The sequence below is a fragment of the Colletotrichum lupini genome, chromosome 1 (assembly GCF_023278565.1).
Source record: "Colletotrichum lupini chromosome 1, complete sequence".
NCBI lineage: Eukaryota > Fungi > Ascomycota > Sordariomycetes > Glomerellales > Glomerellaceae > Colletotrichum > Colletotrichum lupini.
This window is the reverse complement of record NC_064672.1, coordinates 4,893,379-4,912,555: the sequence shown is the minus strand read 5'-3', so window position 1 is coordinate 4,912,555 and position 19,177 is coordinate 4,893,379. Positions and strand designations below refer to the sequence as shown.

General features: G+C 53.3%; 6 protein-coding genes across 6 annotated transcripts; 3 read left to right on the top strand and 3 right to left on the bottom strand.

Annotated features, from left to right (window-relative positions):
• Window positions 1-394: 394 nt before the first annotated feature.
• On the top strand, window positions 395-938 carry CLUP02_01473 (ribosomal protein L24; the record flags this gene model as incomplete). The annotated part of the gene is made up of 3 exons (XM_049280513.1): window positions 395-413; window positions 482-594; window positions 660-938. The coding sequence occupies 3 exons, from the start codon at window positions 395-397 to the stop codon at window positions 936-938; spliced, it is 411 nt and encodes a 136-aa protein (XP_049136470.1).
• Window positions 939-2,060: 1,122 nt separating this feature from the next.
• CLUP02_01472 (uncharacterized protein) lies at window positions 2,061-4,990 on the bottom strand (the record flags this gene model as incomplete). Its single annotated transcript, XM_049280512.1, has 4 exons — window positions 2,061-2,123; window positions 2,197-2,464; window positions 2,520-4,794; window positions 4,858-4,990. The coding sequence occupies 4 exons, from the start codon at window positions 4,988-4,990 to the stop codon at window positions 2,061-2,063; spliced, it is 2,739 nt and encodes a 912-aa protein (XP_049136469.1).
• Window positions 4,991-7,090: 2,100 nt separating this feature from the next.
• On the bottom strand, window positions 7,091-9,272 carry CLUP02_01471 (uncharacterized protein; the record flags this gene model as incomplete). Its single annotated transcript, XM_049280511.1, has 9 exons — window positions 7,091-7,244; window positions 7,351-7,588; window positions 7,657-7,798; window positions 7,894-8,080; window positions 8,164-8,337; window positions 8,440-8,697; window positions 8,759-8,835; window positions 8,991-9,180; window positions 9,238-9,272. The coding sequence occupies 9 exons, from the start codon at window positions 9,270-9,272 to the stop codon at window positions 7,091-7,093; spliced, it is 1,455 nt and encodes a 484-aa protein (XP_049136468.1).
• A 1,281-nt stretch (window positions 9,273-10,553) lies between these two features.
• On the top strand, window positions 10,554-11,661 carry CLUP02_01470 (uncharacterized protein; the record flags this gene model as incomplete). The annotated part of the gene is made up of 3 exons (XM_049280510.1): window positions 10,554-10,925; window positions 11,045-11,113; window positions 11,236-11,661. Coding segments are annotated over 3 exons (867 nt in total), but the record flags the coding sequence as incomplete, so codon positions are not given.
• Window positions 11,662-12,364: 703 nt separating this feature from the next.
• On the bottom strand, window positions 12,365-14,239 carry CLUP02_01469 (uncharacterized protein; the record flags this gene model as incomplete). The annotated part of the gene is made up of 1 exon (XM_049280509.1): window positions 12,365-14,239. The coding sequence occupies one exon, from the start codon at window positions 14,237-14,239 to the stop codon at window positions 12,365-12,367; it is 1,875 nt and encodes a 624-aa protein (XP_049136466.1).
• Window positions 14,240-14,372: 133 nt separating this feature from the next.
• On the top strand, window positions 14,373-19,088 carry CLUP02_01468 (YggS family pyridoxal phosphate enzyme; the record flags this gene model as incomplete). Its single annotated transcript, XM_049280508.1, has 17 exons — window positions 14,373-14,502; window positions 14,596-14,650; window positions 14,753-14,861; window positions 14,950-15,065; window positions 15,129-15,222; window positions 15,296-15,390; window positions 15,511-15,752; window positions 15,811-16,439; window positions 16,545-16,579; window positions 16,680-16,689; window positions 16,754-16,797; window positions 16,925-17,020; window positions 17,157-17,454; window positions 17,572-17,746; window positions 17,825-18,316; window positions 18,387-18,589; window positions 18,699-19,088. The coding sequence occupies 17 exons, from the start codon at window positions 14,373-14,375 to the stop codon at window positions 19,086-19,088; spliced, it is 3,213 nt and encodes a 1,070-aa protein (XP_049136465.1).
• Between the last annotated feature and the right edge of the window lie 89 nt (window positions 19,089-19,177).

Here is a 19,177-nt window from a genome sequence, read left to right as displayed (position 1 = left end):
TGTTGCAAACCTTCTACGCAATTTCCCCCTACCTTACCTTGAGCATCGCGGAAGATATCTCTCACGGCTCCTCAGAGATGCGCCTTATCTTATCAGCAACACCGCGGAATCCCGGTCTCGGCCGATTGAGCTCCAAGTCCGCCCGGCCTTTGAACTTTTTCCTCTCCTGCAGCCCGGCAGGAGCTAGGACCACCTCACCAGTGTAATTTTTTCAACCAAGACCTAAGTCACGTGGGTCTCTCCAATTTGCAGCCCACAACGGCCGAACCACCCCATCCTGCCAAAACTTTTTTTTCGCTGGACGTGCTTCTACTTGCTCGACTTTTCTCTGCGACGCCCAACCTCACCGAAATTCCCTTTCCAACCAAACGACGTTTGTACTAACGCAGCCAAGATGACCAAGGTTAACCAGAGTGAGTGTTCTTCTTAACGTTTCTGATGATGGTAATTGAGACGGTTTACTGACTTTGCTGCGAAACAGACATCTCCTCCTCCCGCCGCAAGTCGCGCGCGGCTCACTTCGGTGCCCCCTCCAGCACCCGTCGTGTCATCATGAGCGCCCCTCTCTCCAAGGAGCTCCGCGAGAAGTACAACGTATGTCTTGACTCATAACGGTTTTCAATCCTACCCGGGACTCTTTTGTTCTAACACCCCAAAAGGTCCGCTCCATCCCCGTCCGCAAGGACGACGAGGTCACCATCGTCCGTGGCGCCAACAAGGGCCGCGAGGGCAAGGTCACCTCCGTCTACCGCCTCAAGTACGTCATCCACGTCGAGCGCGTCACCCGCGAGAAGACCTCCGGCCAGTCCGTCCCCCTCGGCATCCACCCCTCCAACGTCGTCATCAACAAGCTCAAGCTCGACAAGGACCGCGAGTCCATCCTTGAGCGCACCAAGATCGGCCGCGAGCTCCGCGTCAAGTCCAAGGCTACCGCCTAAATCTCTTCCTCACTCTCTTCGGTCTCAATCGTCATGAATCAATGACTTCCTTCTCCTTCTCAAGTGACGGGGGCTTGATTACAACAATCGAGCCTTCACTCACGACGGGTTGGAGGAGCTAAACGACCAAACATCCAAAAGCGGCAGTTCAAGGGAACCGGTACAATCTTCAATAAAACGGCGGCGGCGGGACATGACAACGATATCCACATCTTCGACGGCGTTTTTCACGACAGGACCTATTGACGCGTTTTGGCAACGGCAGATAACCACATTTTGCCTGGAAAGGGAAAAGAAAAGCACGAGGGAAACAAGGCTAAAAAGGCAACAAAAAGTTCTAGAAAATGAAATCGAGAAATTTCGTTTTCTCAATGGCCACCTCACGTCTTCAAACCCGTGAGATGCTCCATGGGAGGTCCTCCCGAAGCCACCACCGTCCCCTTCCGCCCTAGGGAGGCGGTGATGTCTCTTGCTACATCACCCCGTGACCATGCTAACCTATTTGTTGCTGTTGACTGGCAAGAACATGAGTTCCCCTACATGAATTTGGAACGTTCTTCAACGGTAGGTCGCACATGTGACTCTATAAATCCCGCTAGGATATCTCCGCGTTAACTACAAATCCATGGTTTTCGAGGTATACGACTGGCGAAGAGTAACCCCCGGAAGAGGTGGAATCACCGCCTCTCCACTCGCCCGAAGATTTTCACTGAGCTTTGTCCATGAGGCTGGGAATTTGATGGTGAGATACATGATATCTCCTGTTCAGCTTTTTATGCTCAGTTAGCAGTTTCTCAATATATCAAGAATGTTTAAGCATCACACATGACTAAAACACATCGAAATGTCACCTCACTAATGTGAAAAACAGTGTGTGAACCGTGTGTGAACTGGGGTCATTAATGCTAACATAACCTGACTAATTCGGTCTTCATGAACCATGCAATCAATCCTCCACCTTCCTTTTAGAGAGTACTGTACCAAGGCCGAGTTGCACAAGCTGTGTATTGAGAATCACTTTCTCAAAACATGACGCCGACGGCTCCTGAATACTCGGAATCGATGCCTTGATATTGGAAGCCGCCATAGCACTGAGTGTCTCAAAATAATCCGTACAAGTGTTTAAAACGCGTTTTCGTAACCATAGTAGAGTAAGAAGATGCCAATGGCGTTGTGGCCGAGATGCTTCACTTGATTCGCTAGAGTTATTCAGTCAGCTTTACCACCATTACGAGCCCAGTCAGTGGACTTTACTCACAATGGAAAGGCCGGGAGGTTGATTCTCAACGCGACCATCAGCCGATGCGACAAGCAAGCTCTGACCAGCATCTAGTTTGCCGTTGTCATTCAGCTTGGAAGGTGACAGGCGGGTAGACTGGTTTGCAGTGTTGGCGATGGCGGGCGACAAGGAGGCTGCGGCATGGCCGATGGCATACTGGGGAAGATAGCCTTGGGCATTCTCCGAAGTGACAGCTCCCGGAAGAGCAGTCGCAGACGCGGTGACTTTCTCCGACCAAGTACGAACGCTGCTGTCAAGTTAGTAAGTATGATGCATGAAGCTTGGTGGAGGTTGCAACTGACCACGAGTTGAAGTAGGCTCTCTCGGAGTCGGACTCGATGGCGTTGTCCGACGAGATCGTGCTGTCCTTCGATTTGTCAAGGCCTTGGCTGTTGAAGTGGGCAACAGGGCGAGACTTGTTGCGGCGCTTCATGGGCGAGGTGATGTTGTCTGACTTGGTGTCTCTCTTCAGCTCCTTCACTGCTTGCTCCATGTTTGGGCCGGTCAGTCTCTCCAAGGCGGCAAAAGGATTCTTGTCCCCCTTGATCGCGCGGCGATACTTTTCCTCGAGCCGTGCAGCTGAGCGTCCATCGCTGACTTCGCGATTAGGTGGCTTCTCGGGCGACGGCAAATAGAAGCTCCTACCGTCGAAGAAGGGGAAGTTGACTCGAAGGTGTGCAGGTGCATTGCTCCAGAAGAGATGCTTGGCCATCTCCTCCTCCTGGTTGAGAGGGCGGTGGTAGACGTAATCTTTGATATCAGGACTGGGATCCATGCCGAAAGGCACCTGGCCAACCAGGTACGCCCTTGTCAACTCAGGATTCTCACGAATAATCCTCTCGAATTTCTCGTCAAGACCGGGCGTGAGAGGGGCGCCTGAGAAGAGACGATCAGACTCTTCCTTGTTTCTCGGCAGGATACCACGGAAAACATTGTCGCCAGCCTCCTTGTCTGCCTTGGGCACAGCCGAGACAGGAGGAGTGTTCTCGTTAGAACGGCGAAGGTCAGAGCGAGGCTGGAAAACCGGCGCCAAAGCAGCAGAGACAGGAAGACCGGTAGATTGTTTACGGAAGTGGAGTGAGTCGAATTCTCTGGTCTGATGATGTCCCTTAGGGTCGAAGGGAACAGGTGAGATGGTCGCGAATACGGTGGAATTGATGTATGGAGCAGACGCCGCCGAAGTGTCCACGGCAAGCTTGAGCTTGTCTCTCTTACGATGGCGAGGGTTCTTGGGCATCTCGGTCACATTCGAACGAGTGATGTAAGCTGGGTCGTTCTTGGTATCTGCATCGCCTGAAGAGTCAGACATGAGCGTCTTCCGAGACTCGGCAGCGGCCGGCTTTGACTCCTTCGATGTCTTAACCTCACTGGCGTCCTTTGCGTCGCTGCGCTGAGAAAGAGTGCTGTCCTCGAGTGCGAGTTCACCCTTGAGCTTGATCTCGAAGTGCTCGATGTCGGAACGAAGCTGACGGGCGTACTCTTCCATATGCTTCTCATCGATCTGGTGGCGATTGTAAGCCAACTGGGCCTCTGCTTTCTTGAGACTGGACCGCAGGCCTGCAAGCTGGTTCTTGGTGATGATGCTAGGTCGAATGGATGAAACTGGGCAACTCTCGACCGGCGCATTGGGGGTGAAGGACCTGGCGCCTACCGTAGGCATAGGCTGAGGAGGTTGCTGATACATCATGGGCTGGCCCATCGTTTGGCCCATCGGCTGGCCCATTGGACCAAACGCCATGGGCATCATTGGAGCTCCAGAGTACGTTGGACCACTAGCGTATTGCATACCCATCGGCATCATTGGATGAGGTGGGAGGAACCATTGTCCACCAAATGGAGGCATGGGCATAGCTCCAGTGTTGGGGACGACGCCGCAGTTCTGATCTTTCTTCTCATTCGTATTGCCGACAGGAATCATGCCGCTATTCAGAGGGGCAAACTGTGCTTGCGCCGGAGCCTGGGCAACGCTGAAAGGGGGCATCGCAAATCCGCTGAAAGAGACCATGGGGTTCGGGCTTGGTGCCATCATTGGGAAGGTAGTTTGCATGGCCGGATGAACAGGGCCCATCAGGGGGGGTCCTGGCATGAACTGGCTGTTGAAGGCTTGTCCCAAGGAAGGCTGTACACCATTGATGTCCATACTGGTTCTCTCTCTGCTGCTCTTTCCGGTAGGAGAAGAGTGGGAACTATCCAGGGTATTGGGGACAATTCTGCCTCCGGCAGTGACGCGGACGTGAGTGGGAGATCGGACGGCTTCGTAGAACTGCTCAAAACCCTTGCGCTTCTGGTCAGGGAGAACAGGTCGCTGAGAAGGCACTTCAGGCTGGAGTTCGGGCTCAGCATCTTGTCCATCGAGCTGTCGACCGGCGGGTCCATCAAGCTGACTGACGTCTGCAGTGACATGACGAAGTGTACGAACAGGTTTGTCACGGAGCTGAGCAGTGACTTGAGGTGCCTGAAGCTTGGCCGGTGCTTGATACTCCGAGTCACCGGAAGAGGACTGTCTGACCTCCATGTTGGCACGAGAGACTAGAGGAGCTCTCTGGTGGGGAAGGGGTCGCTTGTGACGAATGATGCCTGCTGTGGAAGAGGTTAGCAGTGTCATGGGCCTGGAAGGCCGGAAAGGTGAGGATAGCGCACTCAAGATAGGGTTCTCTTTGGCATTCTCAAGCAGCCTCTGCTCGAGCAAGCATTGCAGCTTGGTGCCACGGATGGCCAAGAGCTGGCTGATGCTGTAATGTTTCGATTCCATCGAATTGGTCTCCACAAGCATGTCAAGGAGACTAGGAGCTTGGAGCAAGTGAGGTCGTTCACTATCGACATACGATTAGCCAGGCGCCGATTGGACGCGGGAAACGACGCAGCCAGGTGTAAGAAAATTGCTTGACACTGCTCAACTCCCCGTAAGCGCTGATTCTGAACTCCAGGTATTTTGTGTGAATCGCTTCTCAAAGTGATGATGAACAGCATTCGGAAAGTGGTTGGTCGGCAGTGATAGGGCAGTTCGTGATTGCGTCAATCTCGCTCGTCTGGGCAATAGAAAATTTGAAAAGAGAAATCGTCTGAAACCGAGAAACAGGAACAGTGACGTGAACGAAAAAACTTACCAGAGTCAACGGGGCGAAATCGCCGGTCGGCAAGCTTTGTGAGGGCTGATATGCAATATTAGAATCTGCTGGGTGGTTTCAGCACGACCAACCCGACAGAAACGAGTGCTGCACAAAGGGTTGGAGTTGGAGATGAATCGGTAGACTTCCAAAAGTTGGGCGCCAGAGCAAAGTGAAGCTGGGTTGGCGATGGTGAGCTTGGATCGTGTGGTATGACAGAGGGAGGATCGAGGATCGACCGAGTGATGTTGTGGGGAGAGAAGAGAAGCAAAGTGAAATGTTGGGGAGAAGGAAAGGTCCTGGGCCGGTTTGGTCACTTATTGGAAGGCGGAGAGAAATTTTCGACAGGCAAGTTCTAGGCAAGATAGTGGTCTAGAAGTGGTGAGTTGGAGGGAAGGCGGTCACTTAGGTGCGTGGTGATGTGCAGGAAGGTGCGAAAAGGCTTTGCCTCTCAGCAAATGGTATACCTGAGGAAGGAATTCCCTCCAGATGTAATGATGCTTCTGGTGGAAGATGGAAGTACAGACTGCAAGACCAGCAATTTCACTCATCTGTGAGCATGTAAGACTGAACAACGCTCTTTCAGGGAACTTCAATACATGCCAAACCTTCGCATGGGCAACTTGTAGATGTGAAGTTCACATAACACAGACCACAAGTACTTGTCGGCAATAACTCATATAAGGATGGAGTGAGGATGCGAAATCCCTCGTGTCCCATCGTATAAGGTATGAAAACCAGGTGTTATATCTTTCTCTTAGGCGATGCCCATTTCTCATCTTGAAGACTGCACTCATGCATTATTCGTATCTTTCATTAGCCCAGTGGTTTTGCCTAAACCATTCACCACTCTTTCATTATTATGGCCTTCCACAATGACTTCCTGCCTGGTCAGTAGAATATTCTTTGTTGTTCTGTAGTGTACTGAGTAAGGTATGTTGACGGCAAGCCCAAGTCAAAGGCAGTTCCTGAGCAGTATGGATCACGGAGAATGAGTGCCTATGAAGTAGGTTCCGTGCAGTGCACAAAAGTGTGGACGTGAGGAAGCTACAAGTGTCATTGTATTACAACGTTGCTTTGGGACACAGCACTGTCCTTCTCGGTTCCTATCGTATGTGCGAGCCTAAGGCAAGGTACCTTCGTGTTTTCTCTCCTACCACCTTCCCAATTCTCCCAAACCATTTGATCCATTAAAGCTGAACATCGCTCCTTCAATTCCCAGGACAAAAGAGACTGCTATCCATATCCGGTGACATTTTACAACATTGGCTGACATTCTCGATGTGGGAAGAGAAGCCAAGCTTCAACACCCCCAGAGGCCCAAGAACCTGCCAAACCTCCATTCCAAGGAAACGGTCGCGACTCCAATGAGCCTCCTCCGCTGCCATTCCGCATTTCTATCGATGACCCTCCCAATCTGAAGCATCTGAAACGGTTTTGCGATGCTATAGAGAGCTTGATGTCCACCACTGAAGCTCCTAATGGAGGTCCGTGGTACCCTTTCTACGGGAAAAGGAAAACCGCGCGGTCCAATCGATCATCAAATCAGAGCGCCAAGATGAATTTGTGAGGCTGTTTGGACGGTGGATTGACGAAGGAACTGTCCCCATCCTTTTCGCTCCAAGGCACTCGTTGCTGAAATCCTCAGCGACTATGTACAACTACTGTCGTCTACCAGAATGTTGAGACAGGAGCTGATCATTCATACGAGTGAAGGTGTCTGAATATTCGACCTTGATATCCAAAGTTTGGATGTCGTTCTAGATTCAGGATCGCCGCCGGTCATCTGGGTTATCGGGGACAGGTACTGGAGGGTCAGGCTGAGGCTTGGGATGGGGCTTGTTGTTCTCTTCCATGAGAGAAATACTCCAAGTCGATCGCATCTTTATGTCGATGTTTTGGATAGGATGGTACAGTCCTCTTGCTCAGAGTTTCCGATCAATTCGTACCGTTGTCAGAATGCTAACGTGTGTCTAGAAGAGTAGGGCTGGCCAAACGAGGCAATGAATTTAAATTAGGATGGTACTGTCGGCAGTTCAGAGGGACGAAACCTGAATGATCATAATGACAGAGACGAGCTAGAGAGGACTCAAGAAAACGGACGGACGCCCGACAATTTACATCTTTTCGAAAAGCTTCCTTCGGGGCCTGCCTCGCCTTGCTATACCTACCACCCCGCCCCACCCTCATGAGCCCAAGGCGCTCGAGCGGCGGGATGGGTTGGGTGCGGAGCACGCAAGCCCATTCGAGGACCTCCCAGGTGACTCAAAGACAGGGACATGATTACATGGTCTTGGTTCTCCTATAGGAGTGTTTGCCGAAGGGGGAGCACGTGGCTTTGAGCAATGAAACCCCTTGATAGTTTGATCAACGGGAGGAAGAACGAGAAGAACGTACATCAACGGGCGGCGGCAACGGGCGCCTCCCAAGATGCCCCTCAGTGTTCTGCCGATATGACAGGCCCGTCCTGAAGTCTACCGATGGCGCACAGGCTCTCCTCTGTCACACTTTCTTTTTATATACCAGGGAATTATCACGGAAAATCATGGGCAGGGGCAGGGATACAAACCCTGCTTGGCCCGTCCAGCTGACGACGATGACAAAACACGAGACCGAATATTGGGAGACAGCGGAACACAAGATATTCAGAGCAGTCCGGGTGGCGTGTCGGCGTGAGTGTTGCCGCGTATTGAGGCTGCGCGTGTGCTATCTCCGTAGTCCTCCTATCGCCAGCGACACGCAGGTAGGTAAGATTCCTGCTCAACAAGGGCATTCAGGGAACACGTCCCGGCCTAGCCGTCAAAGTTGGTTGGGTTCGTTCGGTGAGCGGCAGATCGACTTGTGCGGGGTCCTCGCACATTGGGCTTCGACAGGGAAGGTCTCGAAGAACGGAGGGCAGTTCCGGACATTGGTCAGGATTGTACGGCTTTGACAGGTTGTTTCCCGCAACGCTGAGCCTTCTTGGTCGCCATCGCTGCCCCTCGACTGGAGCTTGTCACCAAGCTTTTGCGTCCTGAAACGACAGGGTCGTGAAAACGGTGACAGGGGTCCTAGCTGGGACTGTGCGGCCCGTGGAATGGATGACAACTACCTCAACAAGAAGACATGGGCTCACACAGCTTGAGGTTTGGAGGAAGCAAGATAGGACTGGGGCCACCCTTTGTTCGAGACTCGTTTGGGGTTGCGTTGTGTAAAGCAAAGGGTGGAATATCGCGTGTCCCTTGCTGTAGTAGGACCAGAACCGATGCGGCGGGTCTTGCATCCGGAAGTTGGTCCGAGAGCCACAACCCGCGGCCCCGTCCCGGTAGCTAGGCCCGGCCACAGGCCGCCCGTGAGCGTCGCAGGCCTCCCGATCATGGCTGTCACGTCCCGCCTTCATCTCTGTGCATCTTCAGGAATGTGAAATTTCCTATTGCAGCCTAAGAACCGATCACACCATCTGATCTGTGGCACAAGAAGAGCTCCTCTTCTGCATGACATCAGCCCAATTTGGAGAAAAACAAGCTGCGGTCTGATGATTGTGGCTGATCAACAATAAGCGGCCGTGCCATTGAAGCATGCGAGCGCGGGATGTCAGGACGGCCCGTGCAACGGACGTTTGCAACCGTCGTATGTGTTTGGCGTTTAATCCCTGGTATGGGCCTTTAATCCATCGAGATTGCTTACAAAGCCGCAGTTGAAAAGCATCCTAATCAATGCCATTGGAACCATTGCCGAGAGAATTGAGACCATTGTCGACAGCAAATAGGGAATCAAGAAGGCCACTACAGCTTGAGCTGAGACTTCGAAGCCGCGCTCCTTGCACCGCCAAACTGCTCCCCACGGAGCTTTCCCACCGGTGAGAACACGATGTCGACTGGACAGGATCGGACACTCTCAAAAGCTTGTATTGTTATTGGGGGACTAGAGACACCCAAGACCAGAAGACTGCAGTAAACGAACGGACATGCGGGAGTGACATCAACGGTCAGACAAAGTCAAAAACAGCCCAGATCTACACAAATAAGATGTTACAGCCAAATTTACGGCGACTTGGGTTCAGCGTTCCTAGAGCACAAAACAACAAATCTGCGGGAACAAACATGTATCCATATAATTGCTGGGTTCTGGTGTACAGCGTGCGGAACGCCGCATTGCGTACCTCAACTCACCCATCGACGATGCCCACGCTTCAGCCTCAGTCATCGGGCGAAAGCACCGAGGAACAAGGAGGACAATAATAGGGGCTGGACCGGCTGTGGCAGGCCGGAACGAAAAAACCCCCCCAAACCCCCACACTGGAACCCGTTCGAAGATTCCCAGAGTGACAGAGTGTGGACTTGTTTTCGCCAGAAAGTTGTCGACTTGTCTGTCAAAAGAGGGGCAGAGTCGCGCAAATGAGGGGTACTCGGAGCACCCGTGGCACCCTCAACCTCATCATGCAGAGTTGGGAGGGAGAGACGAACGGTCAACCCCCAATCCTCCAAGCCACCCCGTACCGGCCCTGTATCATGACTTGCAGCTAGACTAGTCGTAGACTAGCCGATCCATGCATTCCGCATTCTTTCTGCACCGTCAGGGGCTCAGGATGGACCGTCTTTGACCGGATTCGTCGGCGAACCTCCAGCCATTGGTCAGGCGGTGGATGAGCCTCTCTTTTACCGCAACAACCGGACGGGCGCCGGGGACGACCTGCACTGTTTGGACGGGATTCCACAAGTGTTACCTATGAATATGCACTTGCTGAATTGGCTTCTCTCATCGTCCACCCATTGCCCCGCAACCCTTGCCTGCAGGAGCATTGCGGAACGACGGCCCCCCGCAATTGGAATGCACAAGAGGAAATGCATGTGAGGCGGGCGACGATATGAGCGATCCAGAGACAATTGAGCTCCCCGACTGGCTACACCAGCTAGACTGCCGCCTGTGAAACCTTGGACAATCTTGGACAACCTAGGACACCCGTGGAACAGCTCGGCACATGTTGATGTCAGATGGTTTACCCCTCCTCTTGTACAAGAGATGAGGGTATTCCGTATGGTCACTTCGGCCTGAACTCTGGTCTTCCTCTTCTCCAACCTCTCTCCCGTCTTCCATCCATACTTTTCAAATACCAAACCCCTTTGCCTGTATTATCTGTACTAAACATCAACTCTAACGAAAGACCCTTTCTCATTTCCTGTTCAATTCTCACAATTCGAATCCTGCCCCACGTTAGTCTAACTCCCTTCCAATTTCAACATGTGACAGCAAGCTGACCCAGCGAAAAAGGAAAGAGTCCAACCACAACCCGTTCCAGGATTTAGACGAGACGACGACGACGACCGCGACACCGCCAACCTCGACCCGGAAATTCTTACAATGGCACCACTTACGCCCCATTGGACCCAGCCGTCCCACCCGGACATCCAGGATATCGTCAAGGCGAGCGAGACAGAGTTCCTCACCAAGAGCTTCTCTAAGGTCTCTCTGCCGCCTTTTGCAGTTTACGCAAAAATGTCCTTCCCACCGTGCGATCTGGCCGACGAGCCAACCTATGCCACTGTTCAGTGCGGCAAGGCTAAGCACTTGAACCTCAACAGTGACTTGCTGTACATTAACCACTCGTGCGAACCGTCTCTTGTTAGTCACGCCGCTAAGAAAGCACAAATGTCTACTTCTAAGTTCCCCTAGAACCTACCCCGGGTCGGGGGGGACAGGGACATCCTGGAAGACGTGAGATTGACAGGTACTATTAATAGATTTTTGACACGGGCAACTTTAATGTTCTGGCTGGGCCGAAAGGACTTCAGCCCGGCGATGAACTGACGGTGAGTTGTCACATTTCACCCACTGACTCCGGGCAACCTTTGGGCCCGGGGGGGTTCTACTGTCTCTGAGACTTGGAGAGAGCAATCGGGAAAAGCATCCATTAACGTCGTGTGTCACCCAGTTCTTCTACCCCTCCACGGAATGGCACATGGCCCAGCCGTTCGATTGCTTCTGCGGCACCCCCTCGTGCCGTGGCAAGATCGGCGGCGCACGCGACATGTCCCGCGCCCAGCTGGAGGGTCTCTGGCTCAACGGCCACATCCGCGAGCTCCTTGAGGAGCGCGACTCAGGGGCTCGCTCTGAGAACGACGACCCCACGGCCCAGGCGCTGAGAGATGCCCTGAAGGCCGCCGAGCGCGTCGTCGAGGCAGCCCGCTCTGCCCTGAGGAGCTACACCGAGTCCACCACCGGCAACAGCAACGGAACCCAGCAGCAACAGCATCAGCAGACGGCCAAGAACGGCGTCAATGGTTCCAAGGCTGGTCGTAACGGCGCTAGTGCTAGGGAGTTGGGCGGCGAGTTGGGCGGCGACACGCGCTCTGCGTAAAGGGATCGGGCTCTCGTTCTCTTTGCATTCCATCCATCCGTCCGTATGGGTTTTCCTTGAAATCAAAACGGTGATGGGGGGGCGGCTTTGGCTTGGCCCGTGACGTGTAGGAGGGACAACTCAACTTGTCTTCTTCGCACTCTCTTCTTTGCGTTGATTTTTCCTACCTTTTTCATGCGATATTCAACATCTCGCTTTTTCTTCTAAGTGCAACTACGATGCAAATGAGAGGTTCGGATTGGAACCTGAAGATGAAATGAGATGGCGGAGTTGAGAATCGTAGAAATTAGTATGGGGGACAAGAAAAAACAGAGGGTGTTGGTGGAAGACATGGTGAGGTAGCCGTTATAAATATCATTCCTACAACCAAATGTCTTGATGACCGCGAATGTCACAAATGTCGAAGCAAACACCATTTGGCCATTTCCCATGATCTTTTGCTTGCTTTTTTTTATCATATTTCTTTGATTCTGGACTCTACACGGGAACGAACATAATTCTCTAAAACTCCAAATGCCCTCATACCAGACCAGTACAACTCGTTAGGGAAAAAAGTACACCGCGAATACAGTCATACATAGTGTCACACGCCGATTCCCACGGCGTTGTATACTACAACAATCCGAGTAGCAGTTTTCTCTCAGGTAGAACCACCACTTTTTGTTTCTGTTTTTGACCCTTCCCGTGAAGACGTCATCCGTCCTTACTGCTTCTTATCCTTATCCATCCAGCGATCACCCCAACTCGTACGGCGTCCCTTCTCGGTACCGACGCCGCCGACGTACTGGCTCTCGTTCTCCTCCCACTCCTTGCGCTCGACGATACGACGAGCCAGGAACGCACGCGCAAACTTCCACGACTCGGTGTCCGCCAGGTTCCACGCCTCGACGGCCCCACGGATAGAAAGCTCGCGCGCGTCCTTGGTCTTGCCCATATCGCGGGCTCTCTTGAGCAGGGGCTTCTCCTTGTCTAGCTCCTCGGCGGTCGGGATGGGTCCGTCGGCGGGGTCGTGCTTGGGCTGCGGGCGGCGCTCGGGGCCGGGGACGGGGGTCTGCGATGTGCCGTCCGTGGCGTTGTGGGGGATGGCGAAGCCAAAGTGCCAGTCGAGGTCCTTGGGGAGGTCCTTTTCGGCCGTGAGCCAGAGGGAGTGGGCGGTCGCGAACTCGCCGGCGACGGCCTCCTTGAACTTGAGGACCCGCGGGGCGCTGCCGATGCCGACGCCAAGGAGCTCCGTGGTTACGGCACCGAGCCAGGCATCGCGCTCGGATTTGCGGCGGAGCCAGGGGATCTCGATCGTGTCCTGGAGGTTGGCGAGGAGGGCGGTGGTGTAGGGGTGCGGCACGGTGCCGATGGTGTAGAGGGTCGAGGTGTTGCGGTAGCGGGGAGGGGTCGAGACGTGCATGGGTTGCGCGGGGACGCAGGGCTTGCACTTGGGGTTGTTGGGCGGACAGGAGGACGGCATGGGCGAGTCGGGGCACGTGGAGAGGTCGCCGGCGAGGTCCCAGGCGTTCTTGATCAGGTTTGTCATGTGTTGAGGCAGAGGCTTGAGGACGGCTATGCCATCTGAGAAGACGTTCTGCCAAGTCGTGTGCAGGTGGCCGTTGATGAGGTTCTTGAGGGCCTTGAGGCCGCCGGCACGGTCTGCGGCGATGGCCTCGCCGACCTTGGGGTACTTGTCCTGGATAACCGCAACGTCATAGTAGGCAATCGCCTTGGGGTAGTTGTCAATCTTGAAGGTGTCCTCGGTGGCAGCAGCGATGAAGTCCTTGGCCTCCTTGAGCTTGGAGCCGGCCATGGTAGCCTTGATGGCGTTTGTCACCTCCTTCTCGCCGCCGGCAAAGAGACCGTTGCTCAAGTTGTTCCAGCGGGTGAGCTCTGGGTACTCGCCACGGCGAAGGTAAGAGAGGAGGGGATCCTCGTGGGAGCCCATGGGCAGGGTGGTGTGGTAGGCGAGCAAGCCACCGCGCATGTTGTCCCAGGCCAGCCAGCGCATCAGGTCGGTCTTGAGTTCAGCGTCCATCTCCTTGCGCTGAAGCTCGTCGTAGAGCGGGTTCTTCATAGCCTCAGCAGCACTAAGGATGATGGGCTTGAAGCCGCGGGCCCACCATGCGCGGCGCCAAAGGAGAAGGAGCTCGCTCTCGGCATCCTTGCTTGCGGCGTCCTTCTTGATGGTGGTGTCGTAGTAGCAGTAGATGGCCGGGCGAGGCTTGAGGGGAGGCAGTAGAGAGCGCTCCTCGTCGAGGGTCAATGAGGAAGAAAAGGGCACAGAGAGCCACTTCCAATCCGCCCACCAGGAGGACTCGCCGTACGTATCATTTTGTTGACGCGGGGGCGGGTGTGATGGAGACTTGAAAGGGTTCAATCGGCTCGAGGCGCCGAATGGGTTCTTCAAGGCTGAGGGTATCGAGAACTTGTGGTCGGTGTACTTTGATAGGCTCGGGCCAGCGAGGATGGCGCTCGGGAGGGTGAAGATAAGGGAGAAGACGGCGAAGAGGGAGATGCTGACGAGGAGGAAGGAGATGCGTCTAGCGCCGATGCGGGGGAGCGGCCGCCCAAATATCATGTGTTGCTTAGGCATGATGGGCGAGCCAGACGTAATCGACGATGAGGATTCGGGAATTCGGGGCCTTGAAGGGCCGTAGGCCGAGTGGGATGGATCAATTGAGGTTATCGTGGGTCGATGGAGTCAAGTCGAGTCGGTTCGGTTCGTAATGGTCGAGGTCAAGGGTATGACATGTGGACAGGGAGCTCCAACACCAAGCCAAGCCGAAGAACAGACACCTGGCTTGATAAATGAGAGGATGGAGATCAAATCGATCGGAACTACGATAAGGAAAGAAAGTGCAAAAGCGGTTGAAGAAGAGGAATTGACCCTAAGCGAAAGGCGAAAAAAAGTTTAGTTATCGGAAAGGGCCAGGGAGCTGCCCGTGTGAGAGGCGAAAGGTGAAGAACACGCGACAATCGTGGTTGAAGGTTCGTCGTCAATTCAGTGCTCCTCCTCCTTCATCCCTTTTTTTCCCTTTCCTATCTCTTTCTCGGGATTGGGGAGCTGACGAAGACACGGTCGGCACACGGCATAAGGCACAGCAAGGGGGAACCTGAAGGCAACAGCAGCACGGCAGGTATCAGCCAACCAACATGCCGTGCAAAATGACATCCCGTCATCCCACCCTCCGATCCCCCCTGGAATTTCTGAACGCGTAACTTTACGTGAAGCAAGGATCCTAATGTGGCCGATAAGATAAGCATTGCTCGTGCCTTATCCGATAGCGATAACAAAGTGGCTAGAGCTTGTGGCGGGGCCAAATTGTCTCATTCGTCTACTTGCCATCTTCAATGTTCCAGGCATCGCGATGCTTCATCCACCCAATGTCTATTCTCATGCCCATGTGTTTATCTAATCCGTAATGAGCGTTGTAGTATTCTTCAAATGAGTCAGCTGTTTGCAAACCATATGCTTTGTACAGACTCTTCACGACCTCGACTACACGAAGTCTTGGCTGGCGCGTTCGTATTGCTGTAGCCCAGCGGCACAGCGTACCTATTCTCAGCCAGCATCGTGTCTGCCAACCATTCAATTAGCCTAAGAAGAGTTCATTTCATTGCAACGTTCTTTCTAGCACCCTTGCTATAGTACATGCGTCTCAGGATTGATGCCTCAATCAGGCCTAGTCAAGGCAGACTCGAGATGAGTCGCAAAGCCCCAAAGCCCCCTGAGCAAACGGCACAGTAATCGTTGGTTAAAATGCATATCATGAGGCGTTTGTTTCCTCTGGGAAGATCCTGTTCGGTTCTGTTGGTATTTTCTTCATCTCGCGTTATGTTGTGTCTCTGCCAGCTTTCGCTCAGCCGAGCGCTCTTTGGAATACTTTCTTTCACGATACTACCCGTCCAAGCTGCCTACTTCACCGAACCGCCAAGTTTTGAACTTGACCGAAGTGGTGGCCGTGTGACGGTCCCGGATCTCAACAGCACTTACGTGCTTGGACAAAAGGTTCACATCACATGGGAGGTCCCAACTGTGCCATGGATCTCTCTGAGTCTAGTGCACTGGGGACAGGATGCCGGCATAGCTGTAGCGTCTTTCATCAGTAAGGATGATGTTGCGAGGTGCTTCAACTTTGCAATACTAACTGAAACCTTGCGAAGCCAATGATAGAAACAATGGGTATTATACCTGGTACATTGGAGAAAAAGATGGCATCACGGAGGAGACCATAGCCACAAACCCCAACTTCGCTCTAAGACTCATCGACCCAACCGGCAATTACACTCAGACTGATGCGCCTGCGGGCTTCATTGGCAACGCACTGCAAAGTCGCGGCTTCGTCGTCAAAGCGAACGCAACATCCGAGCCAGCGACAGAGTCGGTCGTCCCTTCAGCGGGCTCATCGAGCCTCTCCACCGGCGCCGTGGCCGGCATCGCGGTAGGATCCGCAGCGGTCGGAGCTCTGCTTGCAGCGGCTCTCTGTTTTTGGTTCCTGCGCCGACGCAACCGGCCGGTCTATGCTGCAAACACGGGAAACCATGCTCGCCATCCCACGCCGACGCTCCATCCCGTCGTACACCAGCAGATGCGCCATGATTCGGCATACGCCAGCCCAAACTCGTCCGGCGACCACATGTTTGTGGTGCCGCCGGCGCGTCAACTGTCGCATCAGACTAGTAATGTGAGTCCGATCAGCAGGCGGCAGACTCCTCCGCCGTCGTACCCGTCTCCTGTGGACGAGTACCAGAATCCGAGGACGGAGCTGTCTGGTGTCCGGGAGCCTCAAGAGGTGCCGGCGACGAACTCAAGGGGCCGATCAGAACTTTCGGGATCTCAGAGAGCTTGAAATAGTAGGGCAAGACATGGTGATTCTTTGCATGATGGGTGCGGACAGGGATTTCACCTTCAAGAGGACAGCAGCGACGATCTGTGAGAGGAGCTAAATGGACGCGGGGGTTAGCAGCATACTAATGAGAGTTTCAATATACCATAGTCACTAATAGTAACTTAATTCTTTCCAGCTGCCAAGCTGCCAAGCTGTCCTCCAGCTAGTATAGTATAAAGGAGTGACAGTTGTCTAACCTCACGATTGAATGACTTGAGGAGACCAAGGGTTTTCGTTCAGATTTTGACCCTGAGTTTGCGAAGTGAAGACTTTTGTCGACAATATGGATGCGATCATCTAAGATATCATAGAATCCCACCAGAATTCATTTCCCACTGATCATCACAAGAGCGATGCATTTTAGAAGTTGACTAATCTCGCCTGCGAAGATACGCTCTGACGTCGCCGCTCTTCAGTCTGAGTGTACTCCAAGGAACAGCCAATCTTTCAAATGGGATTCTTCTAAGGATTATTCAGATCAAAAAGTTCACTCGAGTTAGCTAAATTCGTGACAGTGAAGAAACCTCTAAGTGACAAAAGACAATCAAGGTTGTTGAATGAGTCTAAGACAGGGGAGTAGACTCTAACTCCATCTCCATTACTCCGCACTCTGTTGCGCAGATGGTTAGCCCCATATTTGTTAGCGCAACTATGGCCCGTCTCCGAAGACGCTGGAAGTTCAATGACTCTGCAATTCAACCTCACCTCAACTTTCATAGCCCAAAACTCCGTACCTCGGCTCACCTCACTCACTGTCTCATTCACAAAACCCTTACTCATCGATACGACGACCCCGGTAAACCCTGCAATGACCGACGCCCAACCCGAGATGAAGATTGATCCCTCGAGAGCAAAGGCTCTGGTTTCGCAGCTTCAGTCTGTCCAGGAGCGCGTGACCGCCGTCGCTGCGGGGCGAAATGTGAGTCGTCACTCTATAGACTTCCTGGAAACGCTGTTGGGGAATCAGGGAGAATCTCTCTTCACAACGATGTGGAGTATGTTTTGTGCGAGATGGATGCTGATTCAGTGACAATAGGTTCGGTTAGTGGCAGTCTCAAAGCTGAAGCCAGCCAACGATATCCTGGCGCTGCACCAGCAGACCACACCGCCGCAGGTGCATTTCGGCGAGAACTACGCCCAGGAGCTGGGCCAGAAGGCGGAGATGCTGCCCAGGAGTATTCAGTGGCACTTTATCGGTGGTTTGCAGTCAAGTAAGTGTTTCCTCAAAGACTCATGCGCTCCTCGCCCTCCCCTACGTAGTTCTGAGGTAGCTGACGCTTTTCCAATAGCACATGCAAAGAAGCTAGCCAAGATCCCAAATCTCTTCTGCGTCTCCAGCGTAGATACCCTTAAAAAGGTCCAGCTCCTCAACGCCTCGCGCGCGGAGCTCATCTCTTCTTCATCAGGCGAAAGCCCCGTGGAGCCGCTCGGCGTGCACGTGCAGGTCAACACCTCGGGAGAGGAGTCCAAGTCCGGCGCCGAGCCGGGCCCGGATACGGTCGCGCTCTGCCGCGCCGTCGAGGAGGAGTCGCCCGCGCTCAAGCTGCTCGGCCTGATGACCATTGGCGCCATCGCGCGGAGCAAGGCGACGACGCCCGAGAACGAGAACGAGGACTTTGTGTGCCTCAAGGAGCAGCGGGATCTGGTTGTCAAGGAGCTGGGCTTGCAGAGGGAGCTGGAGCTGAGTATGGGTATGAGTGAGGACTTTGAGGGCGCGGTGAAGTTGGGTAGTGGGGAGGTTCGGGTGGGAAGCACGATTTTTGGAGAGAGGGGGCCTAAGAGTGAGGCTAAGATTTTGGTCTAGTGGAGTTGGTGTGAAGAGTTTTGGATGTCGAATGACTTTTGGATGAGGCTGGATGAATGTGATGGAGAAAGTTGATACACATTGGCTGTGGGGAGGCGAGGTGAGTTTTGGGCCAGGAATGATGCGGTCTACAACCTGCCCCGAAGTAGTGTTCACACGTATTGATGACGATGATAGATGTACAAACCAAGTCACTAGCGTTATGGCGTTCATCCGCCCCCTTTCTTCTAGTTTTACGACGTCTCAGTTGGTGATGCAACGAGCTATAATTCGTGTGAACCATTCTCTCCAAGGAAGGCGAATAACTCCATAAGTCTGCTTCGAGTAGTAGCTGACTTGGAGAGAGGAGATGGATGTAGGCGCTTTGCACCATCTCCATTCTTACTCGTCCTCAAGCTTTCGGAGTACGCGGCCTCATTTTTCATATGACTCTGGAACTGTTCTTGCCCTCCACTCTCGCTCTTGATTGCTTTTCATCACTGCGAACGATTTTCCTAAGCATTTCTCTCCTCTCATTCATACAAGTTCTCCAGTGCCATAACGAGCAGCATGAACGCGCCAGATCTTCTGGACACATGCTAGGCTTGTCATTCACACGGCGTCAGGGAAGTCTCATGTTTGAGCCTCCGAGAATCAATAATCTGCCAAGTGGGCGGCTGAACAAGAGAAGCAGCACAATAGATAGGATTGAGGCTAGCTATGACACTCAGTCACCTCACGACAAGGAGACGGACAATAGTGGGGGATAGGATTCATCCTGTGTTAGCGGGAAAGCGTGTTAGTACACCGAGGATCATTTTTTTAATGGGTTTATATTGAGTATATAAACCCGAACGAA